At 40.8% G+C, this 27,916-nt stretch overlaps 2 protein-coding genes across 2 annotated transcripts in view; one reads left to right on the top strand and one right to left on the bottom strand.

Moving 5' to 3' along the window:
• The first annotated feature begins 2,547 nt into the window (after nucleotides 1-2,547).
• On the top strand, nucleotides 2,548-15,321 carry gprc5ba (G protein-coupled receptor, class C, group 5, member Ba). The gene is made up of 4 exons (XM_069906730.1): nucleotides 2,548-3,099; nucleotides 8,798-9,817; nucleotides 10,247-10,356; nucleotides 12,277-15,321. Exons 2-4 carry the CDS (start codon nucleotides 8,806-8,808, stop codon nucleotides 12,319-12,321), a joined length of 1,167 nt encoding a protein of 388 aa, XP_069762831.1. The 5' UTR covers nucleotides 2,548-3,099; nucleotides 8,798-8,805; the 3' UTR covers nucleotides 12,322-15,321.
• Nucleotides 13,604-27,916, bottom strand: part of iqck (IQ motif containing K) — a 67,169-nt gene continuing 52,856 nt past the window's right edge. Inside the window, exons 9-10 of the mRNA XM_069904873.1 lie at nucleotides 21,186-21,300; nucleotides 13,604-13,833 (exon numbers count right to left, since the gene is read on the bottom strand). Coding sequence (XP_069760974.1) covers nucleotides 13,718-13,833; nucleotides 21,186-21,300 — 231 coding nt within the window. The 3' untranslated portion in view covers nucleotides 13,604-13,717. The remainder of the gene's footprint in view (nucleotides 13,834-21,185; nucleotides 21,301-27,916) is intronic.

Genomic DNA, 27,916 nt, shown 5'->3' with positions numbered 1-27,916 from the left:
ATTATAGACCAGTGAGTTTTATGTCAGTCATTGGAAAACTATTAGGGAGGATTATTAGGGACAGGATTTATGAACATTTAGAGAAGCGTAGTATTCTCAGAGATAATCAGGGTAGCTTTTTGAAGAGTAGGTCAAGTGTCATGAGCCTATTTGAGTTTTTTTGAAGAGTTTAAAAAAAGAAATTGAAAGCAGAATTTATGGTTAATAGCAAGATTCTTAACAGTGTGGAAAAACTAAGGGACCTCGGAGTTCCACGTCCATAGATCTCTCAAGGTTGATAGGGCTTCTGGTATGTTGGCGGGGGATTAAGTTCAAGAGTCATGAGGTAATGTTGCAGCTCTATAAATCTCTGATTAGGTGTTCATTTCTGGTAGCCACATTACAGGAAGGATGGAGAAGCTATGGAGAAGGTGCAGAGGAGATGGACCAGGATGTTGCTTGGATTGGAGAAAGTGCTTAATGGGGCAAGGTTAAAAGAGCTAGGGCTTTTCATTTTGGAGCAAAGAAGGTTGAGAGGTGACTTAATAGAGATCTACAAGATTATGAGAGGCATAGATAAGGTAGTCAGCCAACACCATTTTCCTGGGGCAGGAATAGCAAACACCAGAGGACATTTGTACAAAGTGACGGGAGGAAAGTTTAGGGGAGATATCAGGGATTTTTTTTATATACTCAGAGAGTAGTAGGTGCCTGAATGCATTAACAAGGGTAGTGGTGGAGGCTGGTACAATAGGGACACTTGAAAAACTCTTAGACAGGTACATGGATGAAGAAAAATAGAAGGTTATGAGGGAGGGAAGGTTTAGTATTTTGAGTAGGTTTACATAAGTCGGCACGACATTGTGGGCCAAAAGGCCTGTACTGTGCTGAAATGTTCATATATATGTATTTATGTGCTGTGTATTATGTGTGTATGTGAGTGCACCATGGTTCAGAGAAATGGTGTTTCATCTGGTTGTATACTGTATAAGGAGGAAAAACCCAACACCCAACCCCAACCAACCAATTTTCCCCTGCAACCGTGTCTGCCTGTCCCGCATCGGACTTGTCAGCCACAAACGAGCCTGCAGCTGACGTGGTCTTTTTACCCCCTCCATAAATCTTCGTCCGCGAAGCCAAGCCAAAGATACTGTATACTTGGTGTTGCCACATTGACCACCGCCAGTGGGCTGAACTCGCCTCCAACCGTGCATCTTGGCGCCTCACAGTTCGGCGGGCAGCAACCTCCTTTGAAGAAGACCGCAGAGCCCACCTCACTGACAAAAGACAAAGGAGGAAAAACCCAACACCCAACCCCAACCCACCAATTTTCCCTTGCAACCGCTGCAACTGCGCCTGCCTGTCCGCGTCGGACTTGTCAGCCACCAACGAGCCTGCAGCAGACATGGACGTACCCCTCCATAAATCTTCGTCCGCGAAGCCAAGCCAAAGAGAGTTAACATCAAGGTTTCAAATATTTACCATTGCAACGGTGATTATGAAACGAAACAGTATTTCATAATCTACAGCACCCAACATTTCTGGTGTAACCTTTCATTATATCAGAGCTAACAGTTTAAGCAGTAAAGGTTTCGAGTTTGTGAACTCACAGCCACGTGGCGTCACGGATTGGTCAGAGGAGGAATTGACACCTACTGGGAAGGCAATTGGTAACATAAGTGGGTAAATCAAAGTATGAGAACCCGCCTGGCCTTCCAAACTAATAGGAGAATTAGTCAGTCTCTCAGGACACAGACATAAAAGGCATTCAGGAGAAGCAAAATAAAAACAGCATGTGCATGATTGTGGAATGTAAATATTCTTGCAGACTCTTCCTTTCTTGGTGGTTGCACGTCTCGGGATTAACGCCAATAAATAGCCCTCCTTCTCATGGTAAACTTGGAAGCCAATAATAAATACCATTAAGCCAATAGCCATTTGAGTTTCTCATTTGCTAGGATGTATTCCTGACATTTCTTTGCTATTTCCATCATTCTGGTCGAGACGACCCCATACAAAACTAAATAAATAAATAGCTGAATTGAGCAATTCAATCTAAACGATCAAACTCGAGAGATTGCACCCTCGACTCCGCGAGCATCTCAAACAAAAGAACCTTATTCTCAAAGGAAAAGGCTGCGAGAGGAAACACCAGAGGGCGGCTTGACTCTGCTCGCTGCAGTGCAGATTTCATATTCAAATCTTCGGAGTTTCATTAAACATCCTGGAAGGCACAAAGTCTACGTGTTTAGAAAAGAAGTTGCATTTCTTAATGAACGCAGGTTTATTTAAAAGCCACCATTCGCTATGGTCCTGAACGATGCTGTGATCTTGCAATCGAGACAAGAATATTTTCCTGATAAGGCAATTCAAGGCGGCAGAGACGTCTTTGTTCAATGGAGGGTGCAATCAAATTCTTGCAGATGCTGCGTGCCTGGATCCACATCGCGCCTTGGAATCTTGGAACAGATTGAAGTGGGACCACAGCAATGAAAATAACGCCTGCGGTCTTTTAAAGAGGTTCAACAAAACCGGGGTGCGGGTGGGGGGGGGGGCTAACTCAGATTTCGTGTGAACTGAGAGTAAAAGGCTTCGGGGCAGCCCAGGAGTTAGATGGATAGGGTCACGTCGTTGGAGACGAATGGTGGAAAAGTTTGGGCGACGAGACCAATTTGGCAGCGAGAATGGGCAAGTGGGTCCCATTGACGTGGCCGGTTGAACCCGAGTAGCTGTGACTTCTTGCGGCGCGGAGGACGGTTCGGTGTCGAAGCTGAAAGTGATCCCCCCCCCACCAAACTGAAGTTGCTCCCTTGCCCCAGTTGGACCGTCCCAGCGCAGGACATGCGATTAGTCAGTTTCACATGGCAGTGTCGTTGACGTCAGGAGAGAAATTGCAATCGCGAGCAGCGAGCGCCGCGGGTTGCATTCGCCGACTGAAAGTGCGAGGAGGAGGCGGTGGTGGAGGAGCTCGGATTCTGCTGGCCCGGCCCAGCCTCGCTTCGCTTGGTCCGGAGCGGAGGGGCGCAGCTCTCCCTTCCCCGTCCCATCGAGTCGAGCCTCACTGCACCGCATCTTTTTTTCCGTAAAAAATAAATCCAAGAGAAATCTGGATCGTTGGAGGTGCGTCCTCGTTCAGTTGGAAACTGGCTTGTTCTTTTGGGGTGTTTTTGTGTTTCAAAACAGTTTGGAAAGTAACTGTGTCCGATATTGGGTTTTGTTTTTGCTTTGTGTGAATACTGCGGTGCAGAAATGTGTTTTTGTGAAGAATTGGAAGATATTAGGTCGGTTGGGATCTTTTCCTGTTCATTTCTAAAGATAGTCATTTCAAGGGTACGCTCGTCATGACATATTTTGGAGGTTTACAGGGAATTTTTCTCCTGCTGCTTCTCAAACGCGATTTACCATTGTCTTTCGGTGCGGCTGTGGAACACAAGCAGTGACAGGGAGACGCTGTTCAATCAATACACCAAATGATTCAGTGTTAGGCAGAGGTGCCATTTGCTATCAACCAAGAATGAAGGCAACTCGCGTGTGTCTGGACTGGGTCCAATGTTTAGCACTGCATGGAGCAGCGAGGTGGGACTATCATTCGGGTCAGCTCATTTAAACGTGCATGTGGATTCGGATTCCCTGTCGGGGGAGACGGGCACTTTGGGTGAGATACATGGTCTGGATGACTGTTCAATAGTAGGTATCATTTGGCGTCTTTCTCACTGGCAAGGGAACGAGATGGCTCATCGTTAAGGTATTTTGTTGAGGCTTTCAGCTGTCGCTGCTAATTTAATGCGGGGGGGGGGGGTTGCCTGGCCATCTCGCTTGCAAGATTTCAGATGCCAATTTTGGTTTAAACTGTTTTTACATCTAGGAACAACAGATGTATTTACTCTCACAGTGGCCCCACATGCTCTTACTAAAATCTAAATCGAATTTCTGTCACCACGCAAAATGGGATAAATTGTTAGGTAACGAGTAGTTTGTTGGTGTGACCTTTTGACTGTAGTGTCGATTTTCCCAGAATTACAGTTTAAGAGGGAAGCATTTCGACCCATTCACATTCTGAGGGCTCTTTGAAAGATCTACCCAAGTAGATCCTTCTCTCCAAGTCTCCCAACTGAAATCTTGATCTGTGGTTTTGTTGCCCCCCTAAGTTTGCAAATTCCATGTGAAATTCATTCAACTGACATTCATGCATGTTCTTTGAACCTATCAGCCAACGCTGTTCCATTTTAAAATGTTCTTTTGGTACACATTCTATTTACATCTCATGCACCAAGCCTCCAAAAATACCTAAAGCGCCAGAAATGGATGGATGGTATCTGGCTTTTCCTTTTTCACATTCAACAGTGACCAAGGTCTGATGTTTCTTGAGTTCCCGCTCCAAATATAACTTTTCCACTTCCAAGCCACTGCCATCACTATTTAAAATACTGTTCAAGAAGTGGAAACATTAAATCATTGATCCTAATACCACTGTAAGAAAATGGATGTGAGGTGAGCCGTCTGTTTGAATCAAGCTTGTGAAAAAGGCCCCATAAGGTTGCGCAGTTTTTCAAGAGTTTGAGCCAGCTATTTTAAATGCATAACAAGTCCATGTCCGAATCAGAATTAATATGGGGGTGATCCTATCTCCAGCCAGTAATATTTGTTCCATATTGGTAAAAGGGAATGGGCAGAATACTTGGACATGATCACAATAATATATGCAGCTCATTACTCTAGGGAGATGCGTATCTGTACCAAAAACTGTCATGTTTGAGCATCACATTTAATAATTTGCTTAACTTGGCAATCTTTTTGCCTGGGGGGGGGGGGTTGCCTGTCAATTTTTTCTTCAGTGATTTAATTTTTAGAATTTGATGGAGTCCGGGTTCATACAGGATTCAGGACCTACTTTAATAATCGCTTAGTTGACCACAACTGTATATAGAGTGAAATATGAAAGTCTGCAGACGCTGCAATTACAGTAAAAATGCACAGAAAGGCTGGAGGAACTCGGCCCATCTCGCAACATCCATGGGAGGTAAAGATATATTACCCACATTTTCAGCCTGAGCTCTTCCTTCAGAAATAAACAAAGAACAGGAAGATGTCAATAAAAACAAGGTTGACTGGTGGAGGAATCCAGGCCAACAAAAGGTGTGAACTGGATATGATGAGAGGAAAGGTGAGAATTAATTTTAGCTCTGTGACAGAAAACAGGGGGAAAGAGAGTGACACAGCTGGGATAAAGGTGACGAGGGAAGAAGGGGGAGCTGGAGAAGTTGATGTTAATGCCATCCAGTTGGAGGGTGCCCAGACAGAAGATGAGGTGTTGTTCCTCCAATATGTGGTTGGTCTGTGACTGGAAATGCATGACACCATGGACAGACATGTCAGCAACGGTATCTAGACACGGTACAGATCATCCAAAATCAGTTTGATAATCAAAATATATTGACAGTCCAAAACAACACCTCAATGTCAACCCTATCAAGCCCTTTACATGGTCGGGTCACAGGTCACTTCCAGAAGAATGAAACCCTCTTTAAGTTCTCACATAACTATAATGTAGATTCAACTCAAATACAAGGTCAACTTTCCACAAGACTTCTCTGTACATTTTTTTAAAATCTGGTCAAAAACTATTGTTTTTGTACTTAAAACATAAGTTCTATCATTTTGAAAGTTTTTTCCTACTGTCCTATTACTCAAGTTTATTGTCATCAGATTGTACCAGTATAACCTGTGAAAAGCGTTCTCCGATCCTCGGTGCAAAAATGCAGACGCACAGCCAGATATAACACACATACAAACAATGCATATGCAGGACTAGTATTTCATCTATATAAATAAATAAATATTGTTTCATGAATATGAGAGTCTTGGATAGTCAGTGTGAGCAGTTCCTTTGGTCCTTCACCGTTCTCACTGTCTGTGGGAAGAGGCTGTTCCTCAGCCTGGTGGCGCTGGCTCTGATCCTCCTGTATCTCTTCCCCCATGGGAGCAGCTGAAAGCTGCTATGGGCAGAGTGGAAGGGGTCCTCGGTGATTTTGTGTGCCCTCTTCAGACAATGATCTCAGTAATCATGTTGATTTTGAGGTGGGGGTGGGAAGAGGGTGACTCCTGTGATCCTTTCCATCATTTTATTTCTCCTTGCTAACATCGTCATGGTCTCAGCTTCTATTTTATTTCCTTTTCTGCAGGTTTTCAAAATGTTACAAGCTTCTCTGAGGAAGTTTCAAAAATCCCAAGCTATTCCTTATTTTGCATTTCTTGTTTTTAAATCCTAGAATATGTAGCACACATCTAAACACACACCTCCTCGGAAAAAGGACTTGGATTGCATGGAATTATAGAAAATACTGGTGGGGAAAATGAGACAATGCAGAGTCAATTAGAATAAAGTGTGCCTTATTTAGTGTTCAATATTAGTAAATGGTTGACATCAATAGAATAAACACAATGCTGGAGAGACTAAGCAGGTCAAACAGTGTACTTTATAGAGCAAAGATAAAGATACAGAACCAATGCTTGAGACCTTCAAGGTATGAACAAAATGTATACAAAATGATCACAGTGTATAGACTTTTGTGTTCATCTGGTATTAATTGAATGTATTGTAGCTACATTGGATAGCTAGCAAGAATCTTTTATTGATGGTAAGGGTGTCTAAAACTAGAAGACAAAGATAACTACCAAGTAGTAGGAGGTTCAAAGGAGAACTGAGGGAGATTTTTTCACACAGTGGGTAGAACAATGTTGCCTGAGGTGGAGGCAGGTAATTGATAACATTAAAGAAGATTCAAGACAAGCACTTGAGTCACCTGGGCAAGGAACTAAATGCGCTGTCTATCTTCTTTCTGCTCATACCTTGACAAAGGCCTCAGGGCCGAAACGTTGGTTAGCCTTTCCTTCCTTTAGATTCTACCTGACCTCCTGAGTTTCTCGAGTACTTGTATGCATGGCACTAGAATCACAGCCACCTGCAGACACTCCTGTTTCAGAATCAACCTTTTTAAACAAATAGGTAGCTATTTGTAAATTCCTACTATGTACATTTTGGAATGTCGTATGGATTCAATAAAATGTTTGATGGTCAGGCCACTCATCTGAGTGCCACTGGTGCTATGTAACACAGCACTACCTGTCGCATGGTCGGGTGATTGGCGACTAAACCGGCTCCCCCAATAGATGCCTGGTGAGGAGGGTGGGTAGACACCCTGCAGGACGAAAAACCTGTCAAAGGGTGGATGGACTCTCTCGTAGGGTCAACGGCCATCTAGCAAATGTGCCGTAAAGTGCGGAAAGGGCATCCCATCCATCTGGTCATTCACTGCAACAGAAGATCCCCAAGCTATTTTGGATCTCACCATGCCACTGGATTCAGGAAGGGTTGTCGAGAGGGTGGGTCTGGTCCTGTGCAACCCCCTACTCACCTAAAATCCATTCATGCACACACTGTTCCTATTCTGTGATGGGTTACTAACCTTGGAAACCTGTACACTTATTAATTGTAGGCTTTGAGGTTCAAAGCCTCCTTCTATTTCTAAGGAGGTTTTTGTATTCCTTGCCCTGCTCTCAAACACAAATAGCATGTCATTAAAACTTCGGTTCTGAAACTTCCATCAAAGTTAATCTTCAAAATTTAAACAAATTGAGCTTCTCTATTAATTTTATTAGGCTATCAGTGCTTCAGACCAGACATACGAGGATTAGTATACTTGCGTACATTTAAAATCTGTCCTTTGGCCTGACCATATAGTGATTCCAACCATAGCATAGGTCACATGCCTGGCTAAACAGATTTAGTGCATGTTGTTCACCTGTCTATTTTTTTTTCTCTCCCACTTCCCCTCCCCTGACCTATTGAAGGCTGAAATGAAATGCTGCATTAAATCCTTTTTTTTAAATGCCAGTCTTGTATTATTATATTAAAATATATTTTTTAAGAAATGTGATGTTCAACTATTTAGAAATAAAAATGAACTATTTGCAACAAAAAGGAAGTCTGAAGCATTTCAAACCCACAATGATTTGTTAATCTTTTTGATGTGATTGTAATAATTTGGATAGCATTATATGGTTTAAATTACAATCTTATTTCCTTCTCATCTGTGATTCTTACCTCCCCATTAATCTCGGCTAATCTTCTCTTTCACTGGATGAAATGATAGCAATTATAGAAACCTGAACTTGCAGTTATGAATCCCATTGGAGGCTGATTGATACCCCTTCTCGCATCTGGAAATTTAATTTGGGAGGAGAATTCCGTTGCATCATTGTAGATCTTATGGAGGATGGTTGAGCTTTGATCTGTTGAATGTCCAGAAAAGTGTGTTCTCGGAAACATCTACATAACTTTCCAACCGAACCAATTTTTCAAACCAACAATAGAAAAAAAAACATCTTCCTCTCCTTTTTTTTAAAATCATTTGGAAGCAGCACCCTTAATGCTTTGAAACCTAAAATATAAAATAATATTTAATCAGGTAGCTCTATGATTTTTTTTTTCCTGTTGCTCCTTTTTATTTTCGCAATATTAACAAAGTCACTGCTCTGTAGCATGTCACCATAAGACTGAAAATAATAATCTCACTCGTGTATTGTGCCGTTTTTTATACTAGTTACAAAAATGATAGGAATTGTTCATGTGGAATATTTTTATTTGTTTTAATAACTGAGGAAAAAACAGTATTGGCTCTTTCAATTGTTTGCATCTTCACAGTTTGTTCCATCAAACAAAACTTACTTTGCAATTACCTGACCATGCATTATCTAAAATTGATTGTCTGCTTCTCCACTCACTCCCATCCCTCCGCACCCCCAATTCCTTTTTCAGTGGACAATATGAAAACCCTTTCAGCTGCTTCTTTCATTCTTCTCTCGTCAATTAACTACGGATATTCGCAGAACTCAAGCAATCCTATTTCAGACAGAGGCTGTGGATTAAACCTCCTTCCACACTATCTGAACCTCTGCAGCCTGGATGTAATATGGGGAATAGTGGTGGAGGCAGTGGCAGGCGCGGGAGTGCTGACTGCATTTTTGTTGATGCTGATTCTTCTGGTAAAGTTACCGTTCATTAAAGATAAAGAAAAGAAGAGTCCGCTGGGAATCCAGTTCCTGTTCTTGCTTGGCACACTTGGGTTGTTTGGACTGTCATTTGCATTTATCATACCAGAAGATGAAAGAACATGTCCTACAAGAAGATTCTTGTGGGGTGTTCTGTTTGCACTCTGCTTTTCATGCTTGTTAGTGCAGGCATGGAGACTCCGAGAGCTGGTACAACATGGCAAAAGCCCTTCTGGATTGTTGTTGGCTGGCATCGCAATCTGCCTCATGCTAGTTCAGATTATTATTGCAGTGGAGTGGCTGATCCTAACTATCGTGAGAGAAGAAAAACCTGCTTGCAAATATGAGCGGATGGACTTTGTCATGGCATCCATTTATGTTATGTTTCTGATGGCTGTTACCTTTACCCTTTCCTTCTTCACCTTGTGTGGGAAGTTTAAGAAATGGAAGAAGAATGGAACCTGTATTATTCTAACGATGCTCTTCTCTATCTTGATTTGGATTGCATGGATTGCCATGTACCTCTTCGGCAACAGACAACTGAATAAACAACCTTTATGGGATGATCCCGCTCTCTCCATTGCACTTGTTTCTAATGGATGGATATTCCTCATATTTCATGCAATCCCGGAAGTCCATTGCTCAATTGTTCCATCAAAACAAAACACCCCAGATTACTTTGACGCAGTTCAGCCCAGAATACGGGAAACTAACTTGGAAGAAGAACTGCAACTTCCGCGCACTTACATGGAAAATAAGGCTTTCTCCTTGGATGAATCTGGAGCAGGTAAGCACGACTTTGAGGTTTTTAACGATGTTTGTTTCGTTCTTGAAGTTATTTTCCTATTTTATTCTCTACTCATTCTTACCCAGCAAAAAGTGGATGTTGTTCTCTGTTGCACACAAGGATGACAACTTAATGTAGTCAATTATTAGTTAGAAAAAAAGACAAGCATTTTAAAAATAGTAGTTTGGGTGGGCATACTGGCTTCCTGTGCCATAAATTTAATTGAGAAATAGTTTACAAATGCTAAAATATTTAATAAAAGCCAACACATTTGGCTCCTATTGATTTAGTCACGCCTTAGCAAGAAAGATATTTCTGTATTATATATGGCAGGTGTTCATGTTTGAAATTTGGTTGCATTATTGTTACAGGGGTTTTATTGTCCTCTGTAAACTAATATTTTCTTCTCCTCCCTTTCCTATCATATAGCCTTTAAATCTGGATTTCGCAACGGGAGTCTTGGACAAAGACCCAACATTCAGCTTCGGAGCAATGTTTACCAACCCACTGAAATGGCAGTTGTACTTAATGGTGGAAATGTAAGTTGGTGACTTTTTTTGAATTTTGCGGATATTCAGTATTTAGAATTCTAATAGGAAGAGCACAGTAAATGAGTCAGGCAAACACTCCCTTCACTCTGCATCGAAATTCAGTGAGATCATAACTTCTATCTAGTACAGGTTCCTGCCAAAATATAACTTGCAAAACATTCCAAATATTGCAGAAGAATCAAGCAACCTGGAATTAAAGAACAATAGGATTTACTTTTTGAGCTGTTGCCACCAAAAAGTGTATTTGTAATTCAAAAAGTTGAGTGAAAGCAAAACTTCTGAAGGAGAACTTTTAAAATGGTTTGTATTGTATCAATGTTTTGTGATTTAATTGTGTAGCTATTTAATGGATGTAACATTCAATATTACAGATGCTTTTGACTTTTGGAAATCTTGATGTCCTTTTAAAGGAGGATCATTTGAGAGTTGACAATAAGCAACTATTTTAGGGGCATTCAGTTTGTATTTTAAGACTCTGGTGTTTTATGACCCCCTTCCCCTATATTCCAATTTGAAAAGAGTTGATGTGTGTCGTCTCTCCCTCCCTGCATTTCATCTACAGTGCAAGAGATCACCTTCATGACAACTGGTGCAGGTGAAGCATATGGCAAAGTACCATTTTCTCTCAATCAGTGGTTCTCAACCTTTTTCTTTCCACTCACGTACCACTTTAAGTATTCCCTGGCCAGGGGTGCTCTGTGATTAGTAGGGGGATTGCTTAAGGTGGTATGTGGATGGAAAGAAAAAGTTTGAACACCACTGTTTTAATCGTACCTCATTGACTCGTTATGTGCACGGCCTCATAACTCCAAAGGAAATGGGCCAATGACAATTTTTCTCAAGCAAAATATTTCAGTAACAATTGGGTCGAGAGCAGTGATTCTCAACCTTTCCTTCCCACTCACATGCCACCTTAAGCAATCTCTTGCTAATCACAGAGCACCGATGGCATAGGGATTATTTAAAGTGGGATGTGAGTGGAAAGGAAAAGGTTGAGAAACCACTGCACTAGGTATTTGCAAATCTTGCCCTTTTAATTGTATTTCTGATGTTCTGCAGAAATATTCACTCAATTGAAAATAATTGTAATATTTTTGTACTCAGTTTTATTAATAATACAAAATGTGGTTTGTCTCAAGGTTCCACTAAGGTGCAGCACTTGGTACTGTTGCCTTTCCGGTCCAAAGACCCGGTTTATCTCGCGATCCAAGGTTCTGTCTGTGGAGTTTCCATGACAGGTTTCCTCCCATGTCCCGAAGACACGCCAGTAGGTTAAGCTGCTAACTAAATTAGCCCTAAATTTCTAAAGCAATGGTTCTCAACCTTTTTCTTTCCACTCACATCGCACTTTAAGTAATCCCTATGCCATAAGTACTCTGTGATTAGTAAGGGATTGCTTAAGGTGGTCTGTGGGTGGAAAGGGAAGGTTGAGAATCACTGCTCTAGACCCAGTTGTTCGTGAAATATTTTGCTGAGAAAAATGGTCATTGGCCCATTTCCTTTGGAGTTATGAATCTGCAGATAACAAGTCAATTAGGTACAATTAAAAGTGGTTTTCAACCTTTTTCTTTCCATCCACATGCCACCTTAAGCAATCCCTTACTAATCACAGAGCACCTATGACATAGGGGTTCAAAGGAATGAAAGAAGAGTTGAAGAGCATCTGAGAGGGATTAAGCTGCAAAGAGGAGAAGCAGTGGGACAAATTGGACTGCATCCCCATCACCACCAACCCCCCCCCCCCCCCACCTCATTTCCATGTGCTGGCATAAACCCAATATCTTTTTCTGTTGTTACAAAATTTTTAATCATCAATTTTATATTAATAGTCATAATTTGAACACCATCATTTATCAGAAGTGTAATAATTTGTCAGATTCATGCCCTAATGTTTCACTTATTTTTCAGATCCCATCTGCTCCTCCAAGCTATGCAGGAAGACATCTTTGGTGAAGGCAAAACTGTATGAGCAGATTCCAGCTGTTCAATGAACAAGAATCAGTACAAGTGGAAGCTTGTGGTAATGAAATCATCAGAAACTGTTTGAAGCCCAGTTAAATGGGAATATATTCAAAACTGATTTTTTTCTAATGTAGGATTGTACAGTGAAGTGTGTTGGGTGTACATATGAAGTACGTTTTCCTATAAAGCTGCGGGTCTTTAAAAATGAAAGCAGCACCAGTACAATTCCGAAGAAAACAGTTATGGCTCTGGAGCATTTTTGTGTTGATGTAAATAAATATAGAGTGGATTACATTTAATAAATTATGGCGTGTGATTTTTAAGTATTGCTTCGTTTCTGCAAAACCAATATCTAATAATGGAACTCCCTGGGGGAGATAGAGGCGGCTTGTTTATGTTTCATGATTTTTCTGCAACATCAGTAGTAAGTGGAGAAGAGTCAATTGCAATAGAACACAACTTTGGTATTTTTATTTGTTTTGGAATTCCGTAATTATCCGATAGAAAAGCCATGATGTCATTTGATCTGTCAATGTACAGTTTCAATTGTAGTTTGATCTATATATGACTAGACAGTAATATTTTCCTTTGCAATGAAGATTCAGTCTGTGGTGCATGTGTACTGTCTACTGAAAGCAAGTGAGATAGGAACGTTTTAATAATTAAAACACGAGTATGTTTTGTATGCAAGGAGTTTTGTTAATTCCAAGTTAATTTCAACTTGTAGTTGAAAGATGGAACAAAAGATTGCTGCTGTAGACTTTTTTTTAAGCTTGCATAAAGCTCTTCCTCAATTACTACATTAATCCATCGAGGTTTGTAAAATGTCAACATCCAAACGCTTTGTGGCCACAAGGTGAAAGTCCCTTTAATTTGTCAGATTACAAAATCATTTTTCTGTATAATGTAAATCAAATTTGTACAGTATACTTACCTGTAACTTTCAATTCTCTAGTGAAAAATACATTCACTGATGTAGCTTTACAATTAATCTTAACTAAAAGTAATTTTATTGTTGGTTGTTCTTTCATAATAATGCCTGGTATTTAACCTTCTACTTGTCTATGGTACAATTGTAGATTTTATTTACAACTAAAACGATTGGTCAATCTTTTGACACATCGATTAAAAATTGTTATCTAAAAGCAGTACCATGAAATCTTAAAGCATACACACTGAATTTTACAGAATATCTATTGAAGACAATCAATATGTGCAAGTAGTCGATTTGTCTGTATGCGTAAAATACAGGACAACTCACGTGTTGACCAAATTTAGGATGTGCAAAAATTTTATTTCCAAAATCTTATTAAAATACCATTATAGTGGTGTCACATTCCACCTGGTTAATTTGAAATGAAAATATTTAGTAACAGTCATGTGCCATTTAATTACAATCTTTTCTGATTTTAAGAAGCATTTCATACTGGGTGGGAATCTTAAAAGGCTCTTCAACAGGAATGGGCAGTGTCTCTTCAACTTCCTCTTCCATTTTATGTCCAACTGTATATTTAAACAAAAATGTTTCAACCAAATATTCATTTAAAATATTGACAATACAATGGGTGCTGCCTTATCAACACGTAATGAGTAAAAATAATAAAATATTTCTTTTAATTTCAAATTTTTTAAATTGGCAGTTATTAAATGGTTTTCATATACAAAATCATTCAGGAGTTCCCAAAGCACTTTATAACTCAGTATGTAGATTGATGAGTTACAAATGATTTATTTCAGATCACTTTATTGGTGGAAAAGTAGATTATCAGATGATTAGATCATCTCAATTTGTGGTTCATAGCTGTATTTCTGCTCAAGCTGAACTGTCAATTTATTATACAGTGTAGTGATGAGGCCAGCATCAATTGCGAGAATGAGTGGTTGTTTTCTACCACGATGTTGTTTTATTGAGTTAGAAACATTGTTGGAGCCAAAATAAATGTACAGTTGATTGATTATGGTGAGAATTGAATGATTCTTTGTACAAGCATAACCATTTTAAGCTAGAGATAAAAACCTACATTATTTAACAAATACTTTGTTTTAGTTCTTCAATTAACATTTAATTGAAGGGACAAATATTGGAGCAAAGGGTCATCATTAACTGGGTTTAGATGGGGAATAGACCCTCCCAAGTACAGGTACTGAAAATACTGAACTATCTTGTGACGTATATCAAGACTACAAAAAGTAAGCACAATGTTTATACTAATACAATATTAGTTTTCACGCAGAGCCAACGTTGCTTTAGTCAAGAGGTCATTGCGGCCTCCTACTCCAACATCAAGGAAGGAAATAGGCAAGGATATAGCATACTTTTTTAGAACACATGCTTAATCTCATCTGAATCTTCAATTGCTACATTCTCATATGATAAAAGATTCAGGTTATTAACATTTGCAGAATTTAGACTCTAATTCCAGACAACAATCTAGTTATGTGCAACTTGTGATTTATGAATGCCTTAAAACTGTTGTCTGTACATTTTATGTGGTTTCATATTGTAGTAAAATGGTTTTAAGCTTCAGATGTATTTGGAAAACAGCAACTGTTTCACCTTCAGCTTTCTGGATAAGAGTAGAAACCACATTTTTACAGTGCCCATCAGTATTAAAGTTTTGCTGAATAAATTGGAGCTGTTGTCACCAACCCCTTATTTAAGATATATGCGCAGCACTCCTTTAGAGTGCCAATGACTGCACACAATGACACATCGACTGTGATCTTTGTATTTCTATTTTCAACAATATTGTATGCTGGCATATATATTCCTTAAAATGGTGTTGGGCTACAGTGTTGGAAAGAGTTTATTCACCCTTAGGGTAGTGGGAATTGAGAAATGTCATAAATGTGCTGGAGAACTACCAACTATTTTTTTATTAATACATGGAAAACATACAAATTTATTGATTAAGGTATGGAAATCTTAGGGGATAAGTTAATGCCAATTAATGTAAATTGCTCAGCAAAACATTAAAGAAAACAAATTTCCTTTTGCCTCATGATCCTTTTTTTAGTTTGTTGAAACATCAATACTGATAACTCCATTGTTAGAATTATGTATCTCAAAATGAATACAAAAGAACATACGAGCCAAGTTAATGTTTCCCTTCGCTATTTGTTGCATTTCATCAACCACTGAAAAATTCAGAACTTTATCATTCATGTGCTGCACAAGAGCCGGTGGCAAAACAAGAAACAGAATAGAGTGGGTAGAGCATTGGTTGATGGGCAGAAAGCAGAGAGTTGGTTGACAGGAAACGTAATCTAGTTGGCTGCCTGTTGTAGGGCTCAGTGTTGGGGCCAGTTCTTTTTAATGTTGTAGATTAATAATTTTAATTGGCATTATGGCCAAGTTTGCAAATGATATGAAGGTAGGTGGAAGAAACAGGAAGGAGATAGATTGGGAGAATGGGCAGAAAAATGGCAAATGAAATCCAAAGTCAGAAAGTGTACGGTCGTTCACTTTGGTATATAAACAAATAAACAGGCAGTTTATTTTCTAAATGAGGAGAAAATCAAAAATATCCAGATGCAAAGGGCCCTGGGAGTCCTCGTGCAGGATATCCTGAAGGTGGTGAAAAAGGCAACTGAAAGGCTGGCATTCATTTCAAAAGGAATAGAATACAAGAACAGGGATGTGATGTTGAGCCTTTATAAGGCACTGGTGAGACCTCACTTGGAGTATTGTGCGAATTTGGTTCCTCATTTAAGAAAGGATCTGCTGATGTGGGACAGGGTTCAGAGGAGTTCACAAGGATAATTCTGAGAATGAAAGTTATCATATGAGCCTTTGACAGCTTTTGGCTTGTACACGTTGGAATTTAGGAGAATGGATGGGGGAAGAAATCTCACTGAAACATTTTGAATGTTGAAAGGCGTGGACAGAGAAGATGTAGAAAGGTTGTTTCCCATGGTGGGAGAGTCTAGGACAAGAGGGCACAACTTCAGGTTTGAAGGCCGTACACTTAGAACAGAGATGTGGAGGAATTTCTTTCGCAAGATGGTGGTAAATCTGTGGAATTTGTTGCCAAAAGTGATTGTGGAAGCCAGGTCATTGGGTGTATTTAAGGAAGAGATTGATAGGTTCTTGATTCGCCAAGCCATCAAAGATTATAGGGAGAAGGCCAGACACTGGGCTGTGGGAAAATGGATCAGCTCATGATCATATGGTGGGCACTTGATGGGCTGAACAGCCTATTTCTGTTCCTATGTCTTATGAATATTTGGATGCCATACAGCAGTAGGATCTTAAATATCACAATTGATTAGCTAGGATATATCAACTTACTTGGAAATGTACCTTTCCCAATTACTGCACAAGTCAGATTAGTTATAATGGTTTTGATCATAAATGGCATATGGATCGACTCATATTTCATATTCAATAAACTATCACAACTGCAAAGGTTTTAAAAAATCATCAGTAAGCAAAGAATTAATTCTAAGCACTAAATGAAAATGAACAATAACATCTTCACACTTGAATCAAATTAGTTTTGGAAATAGCCTAATAATTCATGTTTTAAAATAACACAGTAGCAGTATCATGGGATTTGCCTCAGATTTTCATTTGAAGATAATATGCCCGATGAAAATCTTTAAATCAGTGGAATAGTCCCAGATGCATGAATTCAAAACTTTTTTTGATTTAATGTATCCGTTTGTTATAAAGCCTCCGGTTGGTATTCCCCCACCCCCACAGAGGCTACAACAGGTCAAGACAGCAGCCGTCCTACACTTCCAAGGACAATCAGAGGTGATCAATAGTTACTTTACCACTGGATTCCAAGAATGAATAATTTTTAAAAAAAATCTTGTCAAGGTCCTCTCAGCTTTAAAAGTTAAATGAACACAACCATACAAACACATGATGATATCCTGCCCTTGAAGAATCATTAATACCTGGATTTAGAACAGGGTCTGACTCAGTGAAATTTGAACTCTGACTTTCACCAGATATTTAATACAACAGCTGAAAAAAGCAGCTGACACTGGTCCTCAGTGAGAATGCAGTAGTTTTATGCAGAAATCAACAAATACAAACAGTATATAGAGGACATAAAGTCAACTTGAATTGACATTATTTAGCCAGGCTTAAATATTCTAAAAACTGAAAATTGTAAAAGTAAGTGTTTCTACTTCCATGTTCCAGCATTTTATAATAAATAAAACATCATGCATTGAAAAAGACACTTTGTGAAGACATACAAACCTGGAAATTGGATTAGACAATCAAATCACATAGGAGAATTTTTGGAACTTTTCAAATGATTATGCACATTCCAAGATAAGATTTGTCTCATTCAGAAGCTGGCAAAGATCATTTCTGGAATTCACCTCATTATATATAATCTTTTGCAAGAAGTTACAGCATTCCAGATGACACCTTCAATATGTCCAATGCTTTTGTTCCCCACTATTAGTGCATGACTTACCAGTTTGATGGTTCACTCAATTCCATCAGGAATAAATTGCATTGGTTTGTTTCTTATCTATATACTTGAAAGAACACTCCGAAGGCAAGTAATAGATGTTGGAAAAGTATTTGTAAGGTACTCAGTCATCTTTCTCATTCCAGAGCATGCCACAACTTTCAACAAATGTTTTTTGAACAATACGGTTGTTCACAAACTGATTTCAGCAATCCTTGATCATTGAACGCATTGCTAGTGTCATAACTGGTCATCCCAAATGGGCTCGAGAACAAGTTAGTGTAGCATGCTGCAGCTAAATCTTTAGCCACGGTCTTGAGCTGGATTCTCCCTCCAAGGAGATGACTACCACACAGCTTCCTTAGCACATGAACCTTTGAAACCTCTCCAGTTGACCACTAGACACGTTTCACAACTTGCCACTCAAAGACAGTCCATTCAAAGACTACTGAATTAATCGACTCCGATTTCAGTGACAAACAGAAGGGTTCTTGAGCACCAGGATTTCTCGGACTGCTGGCTCTCAGAAGTGCAGGTAGCCACTGCTTCTGGTTTATAATCTTTGCCTTTTTAAAAAAAAACTATATTTTTAGATGCGTGGTCATGGATCATTGAATGCTTTTCCACATGGTTCCTGGCAAAACACATGCTATACTCAACCACCCCACTGTCCTGCTCCGAGTAGCGTGAGGCTGTCTTAGATTTTCCTGCCCTCTATCCTTCTGTTTGAAGATGAGGGTGACAATGCCCATCCTCACAGAGTCTGACATGCTGCTTGCATGGTACATTCCCAACAGATCCAGGCCCACCCAGTCCCACTGAGCCATGTAATATCACCCGGTAAGTCATCACTTCTGGGACTCAAAGGTATGGATGGAGTCTGTCAGTTCAGCCAAGGGCATTGGCTGGTCCAGATTCTCCCGTTTGTCTAAGGCCTCTGTGATGGAGGACAAGAGTTTTGGGAGGTCATCCTGTCTATAACCTTAATGTTATACAATTTGGCATAAAAAGCATTGCTGATCCTTTGTATGCCCATCAGCAAGGATGTGACTAAGTCACCCTCTTCCTTAAGAGCTCCCTCTATGAATCTTTTGGAAGAAAAATTGTGAGCACCTGCTCCACTGTGCAGAATTGGAGAATTATTTTGGAGGACTCCGAGATGAATAGCGTGGCTTGGTGGCTCTACACCACACGGAGTTCCTTTCTCATATCCACCCCTCTCAACTGCAGGAGGAGGAGTTGCTGCAGGTTAGTCTGGTGTTGGCTCAGTTCCCTCTGGCTCTTTGAGGATAAAGAACCTTTTGATGTTCTCTTTGGTCACTTCCCACCAATTCACTGGGGAGTCAAAGCAGGGTTTCATGGTTCTCCAACCAGTGTACTCCTTCTTTAGTTCCTCTCCACTTCCTGGGATCATCTTCCTGTATACATATTCATAGATTTGTCTTAATGGACATAATTTCATAAGGTTTACTTCCAGAAAAATATTGTGGATTATGATAGACAACAAGCTGAGCACAAAGATAATTTCAGATTTGCTGTATCACGTAGAAAATTGGAGAAACAATAAATTAATTTTTATTGAATTTAGCATGTTTAATCGCATAATGATGCTGACACGTCGCATTAGTGCAACTGACCTAAAAATGTTTTGCCACCGATTTTCATTGTGCTCAGCATCTGATGCCTCTTGTGTCAGTGTCCAACAATAGTCGGCCAGCATTGATGGATTCCAGTTGCCCCGCTTTTCCATGAATGCAATGTTTTGGCGAAACCTTTCACCACGTTCATCACAGACAGCACCAAGATCAGCGGGGAAGAAGTTTAAGTGCGAACGTAGAAGATGAATTTTCAATGACACGCTGCACTTCATGGATTTGCAATGCTTGAAGCAGGTTGTCAATCAGCTGGATGCAGTTTGCATTAATGTAATGCGTAGCATCTGTATACGTGAGCTGCTTTTTATAGCCTGTCTGCATCTATCCTGACTAAGCATGCCCAGGCCCAAGACAACATTTGCATAGCACCTGCACTGAGTCCATGCCCAGGTATGCTTGGACTGACCAAAATTGTTGCTTGTGGCCAATACACTAGAAGACTTAAAAATGTGATAGGAAATCACAAAATAAGTTATATCTAAAAACAGTACATGATAGGAAAAATTTAAGGTGATTTTTGTGAACAGAAGCCCAAAATCCATAAAATACATCCAAAGTGTTCAGGAAGCAAAATCTTTGTTGCCAGTTTTATTACTGCATGTGAGGATTTGCCGAAATAACTGCACTTCCAGTCAACTTGCTCCTTTGTGATGGAGAGTATAGCAGGCAGCAGAGCAAGATTATACCTGCAGCAGGATTCAAAAGTCAAATACCTTTGGATAGATTTAATCCTGCAGTTCCAATAATTTTGATCAGTGAAAGAGTAAACTAATGATGGTGTAAAGGCTACCTGGAAAAACAGTCAATGACGTCCAAAAGTCTAAATAGCTAGCTGACGACAGGATCTTGTGTCCCACACCAATAACTGATATGTAACTGGACTTTGCTGCAACAAAAGTCTGAATGTGGAAAAATGCATCGAAGTACTTGGGGCACCACAACAATCCACAAGCAGTACTGGTCAGACTTGTGTCAGGACAACATGACAACAATTATTAATGCCAGGTACAGGTTGGTGCAATACAATTTCTGGCATCACCTATACCTCACACCATGAAAAATACATAAATCTAAAGCAGAAATTTCAGAAATGTGCTTGGGGTGTGGTGTGGAGATTTATCCATTCAACCTGGCTCTGTACAAAGGTGAGATCTTTTTGGGAGGACCTGGGGAACATTCTGAAAAAAAAATCACAATGGTGGATTTTCCACAGGATCCAGAATTGTATCTTCTGGGAAACATTATGGACACGAGTTTCAAACTGTCCAGATACCAAATTCAGTTTGTGAATGTTGCCTTGTCAGTAGCCAGGAAGTGCATAGTGGTCACATGGAAGTCTGACTCTCAGTTAAATATTACACAATGCAGAGCTGCATTCCCCTGGAGAAAATCGCGTACATTTTAAGGAGGAAATATGGTACATTTGTTAAGGTGTGGCACCCTACCTGCAACACATTCTTGCACATAATAAAGGAAATGCAACAATCTGTGCAATGACCATCTGGCTAAATTTCATTACGATTGTTTATTGTGAGTGAATGCTAACTTAGATTTGTTAGTTTACCTTGGATTCATAAATGTAACTTTAAAGCTTAAAAAAACAGATTAATTTTCTCATCCAGAATTGCTGCCCGATGAAACTTATTCTTCACTTGGAGGATACCAAACTGAACACACTGACATCTGAATAGAAGGCTGTTCATGATATTCAGAAGAGAGCGATACAATACACTTAGGTATAGCCATTGAAATAAACTCATCTTACCTTTTGACTCCTGTTCAGCCCAAAATTTAATAATCTTTTTGGTATAACCTCTGTTCTCTTCTCTCCATTCTCTTTGCCACCGACGTAGTTCTTGAACTTCTGAATCACAGCGAACCTGCCATAATTTAAAAAAGATAAGGTAAAAAAATGTTAAATCTAACATCACTTGCCGTATTTCAGGCATATTTTAAAGAAATCTCTAACGCCTTTTGCATTGCTGTCTTGCACATACTGAGCAAGACCATCCAGGATGAGAGTTCTCAACACAAGGGATAATTGAAACCTCATCCCTCAAGTACTATGAAGGATAGGTCAAACTGACCATTCCAAAACTAAAAGAGAAGCAAGGGACTGAGATGCTGGAAGCTGGAGCAAAAAAATACCATACTGCTGGAGAAACTCAGTCCTACTGACCCAGAAAACTGACCATTCCATTCTTTGCACAGATGCTTCTCATGGACATAATGGATCAAAGGGCCTGTTTCTGTGTGGTACAATTCTGACTCCATAAATACTGTGCTATTCAAAATGGATAGTGTCACATGTTAGTAGGATTGACAGAAATATGTTAATGAACCACAATGAGGATAAAGACTTGATTATAGGTGGAAGAAACATCATGCCTGTGAGCCCTATAATAACATAACAAACTCCTTTTATAAAGGCAGGATGTCAATGCACAGAAGGCATATTTTCTGGGATGTTATGTAAAAGCAAAAACAAAACCTGAATTTGTACTTGATCACTTTTCTGAAGGATAACACTGCATGATACAAAATTAAATTTCTTGGACTGCTGTGATGTCCAAATTTCTAGTTGAAGGCCATCGCACATGGGAATTATTTAACATAATTACAGTACGTGATGTTGGGAGTAAAACACTGAGAATTGGATAATAGGCAAAAAACAGAAATAAACATGTCAATCTTAGGTTGGGAAGCTGCAGCAAGTGAGATGCAGAAAGCATCAGCGCTTTTGGAAAATTAAGGACCTGGATGATAATTGAGTAAGATTTGAAAAAAGAAATCACTTTTGTGGAAAGTATTTTCTTAAATGGTGAGAATCGATACATTATCCTTGTTCACTAATCATTGAATGTTAACATGAAGCTCAGAAAACAATGAGAAATTCAAATAATGTGGTGGACTTTGTTTTAAGAGGATTTTTTGGGACAAAAGCAGAGAAGACTGGCGTTTGTACCAGGGCTCTGGTGAAACTACAGCTGGAATTTTGAGCATATGCTTGGTGTCCCTATCTGACAAAGGATATACCAGATTAATTCCTCAGGTTGAGGAAAAACTGAGCAGACTGGGCCTGTGTGGTAAAGTTTAGAAGAGTGAGAGATGATCTCACTGAAATGAATAAAATTCATAAGGGAGTTAACAGAGTAGAAGCATTTCCACTGGCTGAGATAGAACCAGCCTAATGGTCTCAAAGATGAGTGCCATTGGGGACAAGCATAAAAATTCTTCATCAAGAAGGTTGAGGAGAAGCTGTATGATGCACCATTAATTACCACAAAAGACTGAGGTTGTGAAACCAATAGAATTTTATTGACTATAGACTGGCAGCCATCCTCATCAACTGATCCTGGCAAAATGAATGGGGAGCATGCAAGGGGTTGTGGGTAGGATTGACCTCAGGAGGCGTGTACAGCTAGCAGCAGCCAATCACAGCATTACTGGCTTTACCACATTCACCCCTCCTTTTTAAGAAGAGTCCTGCAGGGTAAAAAAAAAGAGATGAAATGCACATATATACAGGTTAGGTTTGTCAGGGGATCTTCTCTGTCACTGTAAATGATATGGTAACGGCTGGGGCATAGCAGCCTGTGGGGTCGGTCTGTCATCATAGGATACAGTTCGCTGGGGGAAAAGGGACAGGTGAAAGGATGAGGGAGTGTGGTGCTGGTGGATTGTAGGTGACAACAGTTGCCAGGGGTGGAGTGTAGTCAGCAGCAGGTTCAAGGGCACCCAAGGTAGCAGTGGGGGGAGAAGAGGGGGTGACTGTTGGTGGTTGAGAGTGGTCGGAGAGGCTCCTGATGGTGCCAAATCCCAGGTTGAGGTCACGTCCTCGTGCCCATCAGGGAAGGCCACATAGGCATACTGGGGGTTTGCGTGAAGGTGATGGACCCTTACAACCATTGGGTCAGTCAATTTGGCTGGCGTGCTTCCGAAGCAGAAATGGTCCCAGGGAGATCAGCCAGGCAGACAGCATAGACCCTGACGCAGACTTCCTGGGGAAGGGAAATATGCATTCATGAGGCGTGTTGTACATAAAAGTAACCACATAGAGTGAAGCAAATCTAGGAGAACCTCTTGCCAGTGGGAAACAGGGAAGCCCTGTAACCTCAGTGCCAGTAGAATGGTTTTCCAGACACTGGCATTCTCCCTTTCCACCTTCCCATTCCTTCTGGGATTGTAGCACTGGTCCTGTTCTCAGTGATATCCCTGTCCATCAAATATTCCCAAAGCTCGTCGCTCATAAATGAGGTTCCATGGCTGCTGTGGTTGAAGCAGGGGTACCTAAAGAACATGAAGACGTTGCGGAGGGCCTTGATGACTGTAGCCGTGGTCATATCCGGGCAGGGGATGGTGAAAGGAAAGCATAAGTATTCATCAATGACAGGGAGGACATACACGTTCCAATTTAAGGAAGGGAGCGCCCCTTGAAGTTAATGTTCAGTCACTCGAAGGAGTGGGTAGCTTTGATCAGGTGCACCTTGTTAGGATGGTAGAAATGCAGTTTGCACTTAGCACACATCTGGCAGTTTTTAGTCATACTCCTCAATGGAGTATGGTAGGTTTCGTCCTTAAATGAAATGGAAGAACCTAGTCACTCCAGGGTGGCAGAGGTTGTTATGGAGGGTCTGCAATCTGTCCATTTGGACAATGACACAAGTCCCACGGAATATGGTGACCGAGGGCTCGTTAAGTTTGCCAGGCTGGTATAGGATGTCATAATTATAGATGGACAGTTTGATTCTCCGCCTGAGGATTTTATCATTCTTGATTTTGCCCCACTGCTTGTTGTTGATCATGAAGGTGACCACCTGCTGATCCGTGAGGAGCGTGAATCGTTTGCCAGTGAGGTAGTACCTCGAGTGGCATGCTGCTTCTGTGATGGCCTGGGCCTTCTTTTTGACTGAGGAGTGGCGGATTTCAGGGCCTTCGAGGGAATGCGAAAAGACGGTGACGGGTCTATACACTTGTGGCAGCCAGAGCAAAGTTGGACACATCGCTCTCCACCTGGAACTGTGTGGACTTGTCTATAGCATGCATCACTGCCTTGGCGATGTCGTTCTTGGAATGGCCAAAAGCAGCGCGGGCCTCTGCCGACAGGGGAAAGGAGGTGGCTTTGACCATTGGGTGAGCCTTGTCCGCATAGGTGGGGACCCATTGAGCATAGCACGAGAAGAAACCCACTTCAAGGCTCTGAGGGTGTGTGGGAGAACCAGCTCCATCGGGTCAGGCCAATTATGCCATTTTCGACAACGCAGCCAAGAATGGCTAGTCGGGTTGTCCGGAAGTTGTCCACAAGTGAATTAAATTCTCCTTGTTATAAAGAAGATTCAGGAGCTTCGCAGCCCAGAGGAATTTTAAAAGGTTGACATCATGGTCCTGCAGGTTGTGGCCACTCTGTTGGTGACAATGAAGGGCGACCAGAGAAAGTGGTAGAGGCGACCATCTGCCTCAAATGCGGTATACTGACAGTCCTTTGGGCAGATTGGGAGCTGGTGGTAGGCAGACTTCAAGTTGATAGTGGAAAATATCCAATATTGTGCAATATGATTAACCATGTCAGATATTCAGGGAAGGGGATATGCATCAAGCTGTGTGTACCGGTTGATGGTCTTATAATCTATGACCATTCTGTTCTTTTCCCCCATTTTTCACTATGACCACTTGGGCCCTATTGCTGGCTCAATGATACCCTCACCCAACAAACGCTGAACCTCCAACTTTGTTGTGGTGCAGTATCACCTACCCGCTCCTGGTGGTCACAGGCTTGCAGATGGGGATGAGGTTTGTGAACAGCTGTGGAGGGGTGACCCTGAGGGTCGAGAGCCCAGAGGTCATGTGTAGAGAGCCACCCAGGAACTGTTCACTGCAGACGGTGGAGGGAAAGATGGGGCCCAATGTAGCGCTCTTAAGTTGGCACTGGAAGTCCAGCCCAAGCAGCAAGGGGTCGCAGAGCTGCAGCACAACAAGGAGACGGAAGCATTTGTAGACTGTTCTTTTAATGGTCAAAGTTACTAGACAGGACCCGTGGACATCTGCTGTATTGGGATTTGGATGCAAGTGATGGCTGACTGGCCACACTTGGAGGGATAGGCATTTAGCAGTATCAGGGTGAATTAAATTTTCCATAATTTCACTATCAAATAAACAGTTCATTATGTACCCATTTACCTGGACGTCCATCATGGATCTGGCAAGTTCATGTGGTCTGCCTTGGTCCTGTGTGTTGGAGGCCAGTGTAGACTCACTGTCCGAATCAGAGGAGGGCCAGAGTTGCTCAGGTGCTTGGTCCAAAGATGGCTGCCTTCGCTGTTTCCTTGCAGTACTGTAGGACCAAGAAGATGACACCAACTGTGCAGTCCAAGCTGGTGATCCCCTTGGTGCTACTGGTCCACAGAGAAGATGATGCTGATCACGTTGTCCGAGGTGGCAACTATCCACACATGGTGCTGCAAGGTTTCACAGGCGGTTTAGACTGGCAGACTTTTGTGTAATGTCCTCTTTTCCCTCACCTAGAGCATTCTGTCTCCTTGGAGCTATAATCTGCGACAGTGGCCGAGGTCAGGTCACTAAAGGAGTGCGATGCCTCCGACCAGTCGCTCATGGATTCCCTGTCCCAAGTTGATGGCCCCTGCGGAAGCCATATAGTCATCCGAGTTTTGAAAGGCGTCCTCCAGCATCTCTGTTAGTGCAACCACCCCTTGATTAAGTACCTCCTGCTCCAGGAGTCTCTGCCTATGTATCTGGAGGCATCCTGGATGAGGTCCTCTGCGTTCTGGGCAGCCTATATGGCTTTGCAATTGCATGCCCCGCAAACAACCCGGAGGGCCTATAGGTACTCATTGGGTTGCTGCCTCCAGGTGGCCAGGAGGTTCCTTGGGTAGGCCTCGTTTACCCTTCTGTGGTATTGGCCTTTCAGGGTACTCATGGCCTCTATATATGATTATGCGTTGTGGATCGTTGGGGTGACCAGTGTTCCAACGCGGGAGGAGTTTCAGTCTGTCATCGTCCGTGTTAACAATGTTTGCAGTCACATCAGGAAGTCCTCAAAGCAACATAGCCAGAGTTCAAACATGTTCAGAGTGTTAGACAATTGAAGGTCTATGTTAAGTTTAATCAGGCTTCAGGTATTGCTCCATCTTTCCTGAAAAATTATAGTCAATAAAATGATGCACATCAATTACCACAAAAGAATGAGGTTGTGAAAACGATCGGCTTTTATTGACTATAGACTGGAGCAACCGCCAGCCTCATCGACTGATCCTGACAGAATGAATGGGGAGCATGCAAGGTGTTGTGGGTAGGATCAATCTTGGGAGGCATGTCTAGCCAGCAGTAGCCAATCACAGCATTACTGTGGTTTACCACATTGTAGAAGAATGTTTTCAAGACAGGCAATTTTTTTTTAATATTAGCGTAATATTAGATATTACTAATTCAGAAATGTGGGATTAGTGGAGGAAAATGGCGCGGATGTAAAGCATAAGTATTCATTCTATAGACTAGCAGAATGCATGCAAGTTGGCCAAAGGCCTAATTCTACTTCTATTATGTTCTTCAATAGGCATTTCTGGGCCCTTAAGACCAAGTCAATCTGCCCTATTATTATTTTTTAAATATTTGTTATTCCACAGCAACCATTAACCAGAGACAATGAATTGTCAACTGTACATATTCATTGTAAGTAAAATCAATTTACTCTCATTGTAAAAACTAGATTTAACAAAAACTGATTTAAAAACAATGCTAGACACTCAAACACTGATGATGCAAAGACTTACAGATGAAATTCAAACAGAAATTTCAATATACACAGTGCACTGCAGTTATTTTAACGTCACAGCTCAGTGATATAATACTCTATGGGAGAATTCAGCCCAGGGTAGTTTGAAACTACACTAAAGGTACAGCCTGGCATCTTATGTCACATTGTTAATGCAATGTGATTTTTGTTTTCAGCAATTTGCTTTCTCACATTTGAATCACTAATATTTTAGTTTTATTTGGGTATTTGTGCTTGCCCACTTAATCTTTGTACATTTTATTTTTAAATATTCCAAAATAATATTTTCATCTTTCTGCCCTTCCTAATACAGATGTCCCCCAGGTTACGGAGTTTGCATACCTTGAAAAGGCTAACTCACGAGAACATCATCTATGCATGTCTCAAGAAATAAGAGTTTTTAAAAAATGTGTTTATTTACTTCTTTCAAATAAGTTCTGAGTTTGAATTTTCAGCCTAAACATAACATCTCCAACTTTTCAGCCTTTTCTTAGTATTTCACTGAAAACTTAAGTAAAGAAAATATATTTTATTCCTTGAAGGAGGACTGAACTCAAAACCTCTGGCTGCAAGGAGAGAGTAATTGTATTAGCAATTAATCTTCACAAACAAAACTCATTGTACATACTATAGTAGAAACCTTAAAGTCTTTGGAAATTGAGGAAAGCAAAACCCCTTACAAAGATCTAAAACACAAGTACATGGTA

The sequence above is a fragment of the Narcine bancroftii genome, chromosome 12 (assembly GCF_036971445.1).
Source record: "Narcine bancroftii isolate sNarBan1 chromosome 12, sNarBan1.hap1, whole genome shotgun sequence".
Taxonomy (NCBI): domain Eukaryota; kingdom Metazoa; phylum Chordata; class Chondrichthyes; order Torpediniformes; family Narcinidae; genus Narcine; species Narcine bancroftii.
This window is presented reverse-complemented; position numbering and strand designations above follow the sequence as displayed.

Bases quoted from the DNA above. Each gene is read 5' to 3' on its own strand.
- gprc5ba (XM_069906730.1), top strand. From the start codon at position 8,806: ATGAAAACCCTTTCAGCTGCTTCTTTCATTCTTCTCTCGTCAATTAAC. The intron at 9,818-10,246 runs GTAAGCACGACT...CCTATCATATAG, and splicing joins CTTGGATGAATCTGGAGCAG to CCTTTAAATCTGGATTTCGC. The intron at 10,357-12,276 runs GTAAGTTGGTGA...CTTATTTTTCAG, and splicing joins TTGTACTTAATGGTGGAAAT to ATCCCATCTGCTCCTCCAAG.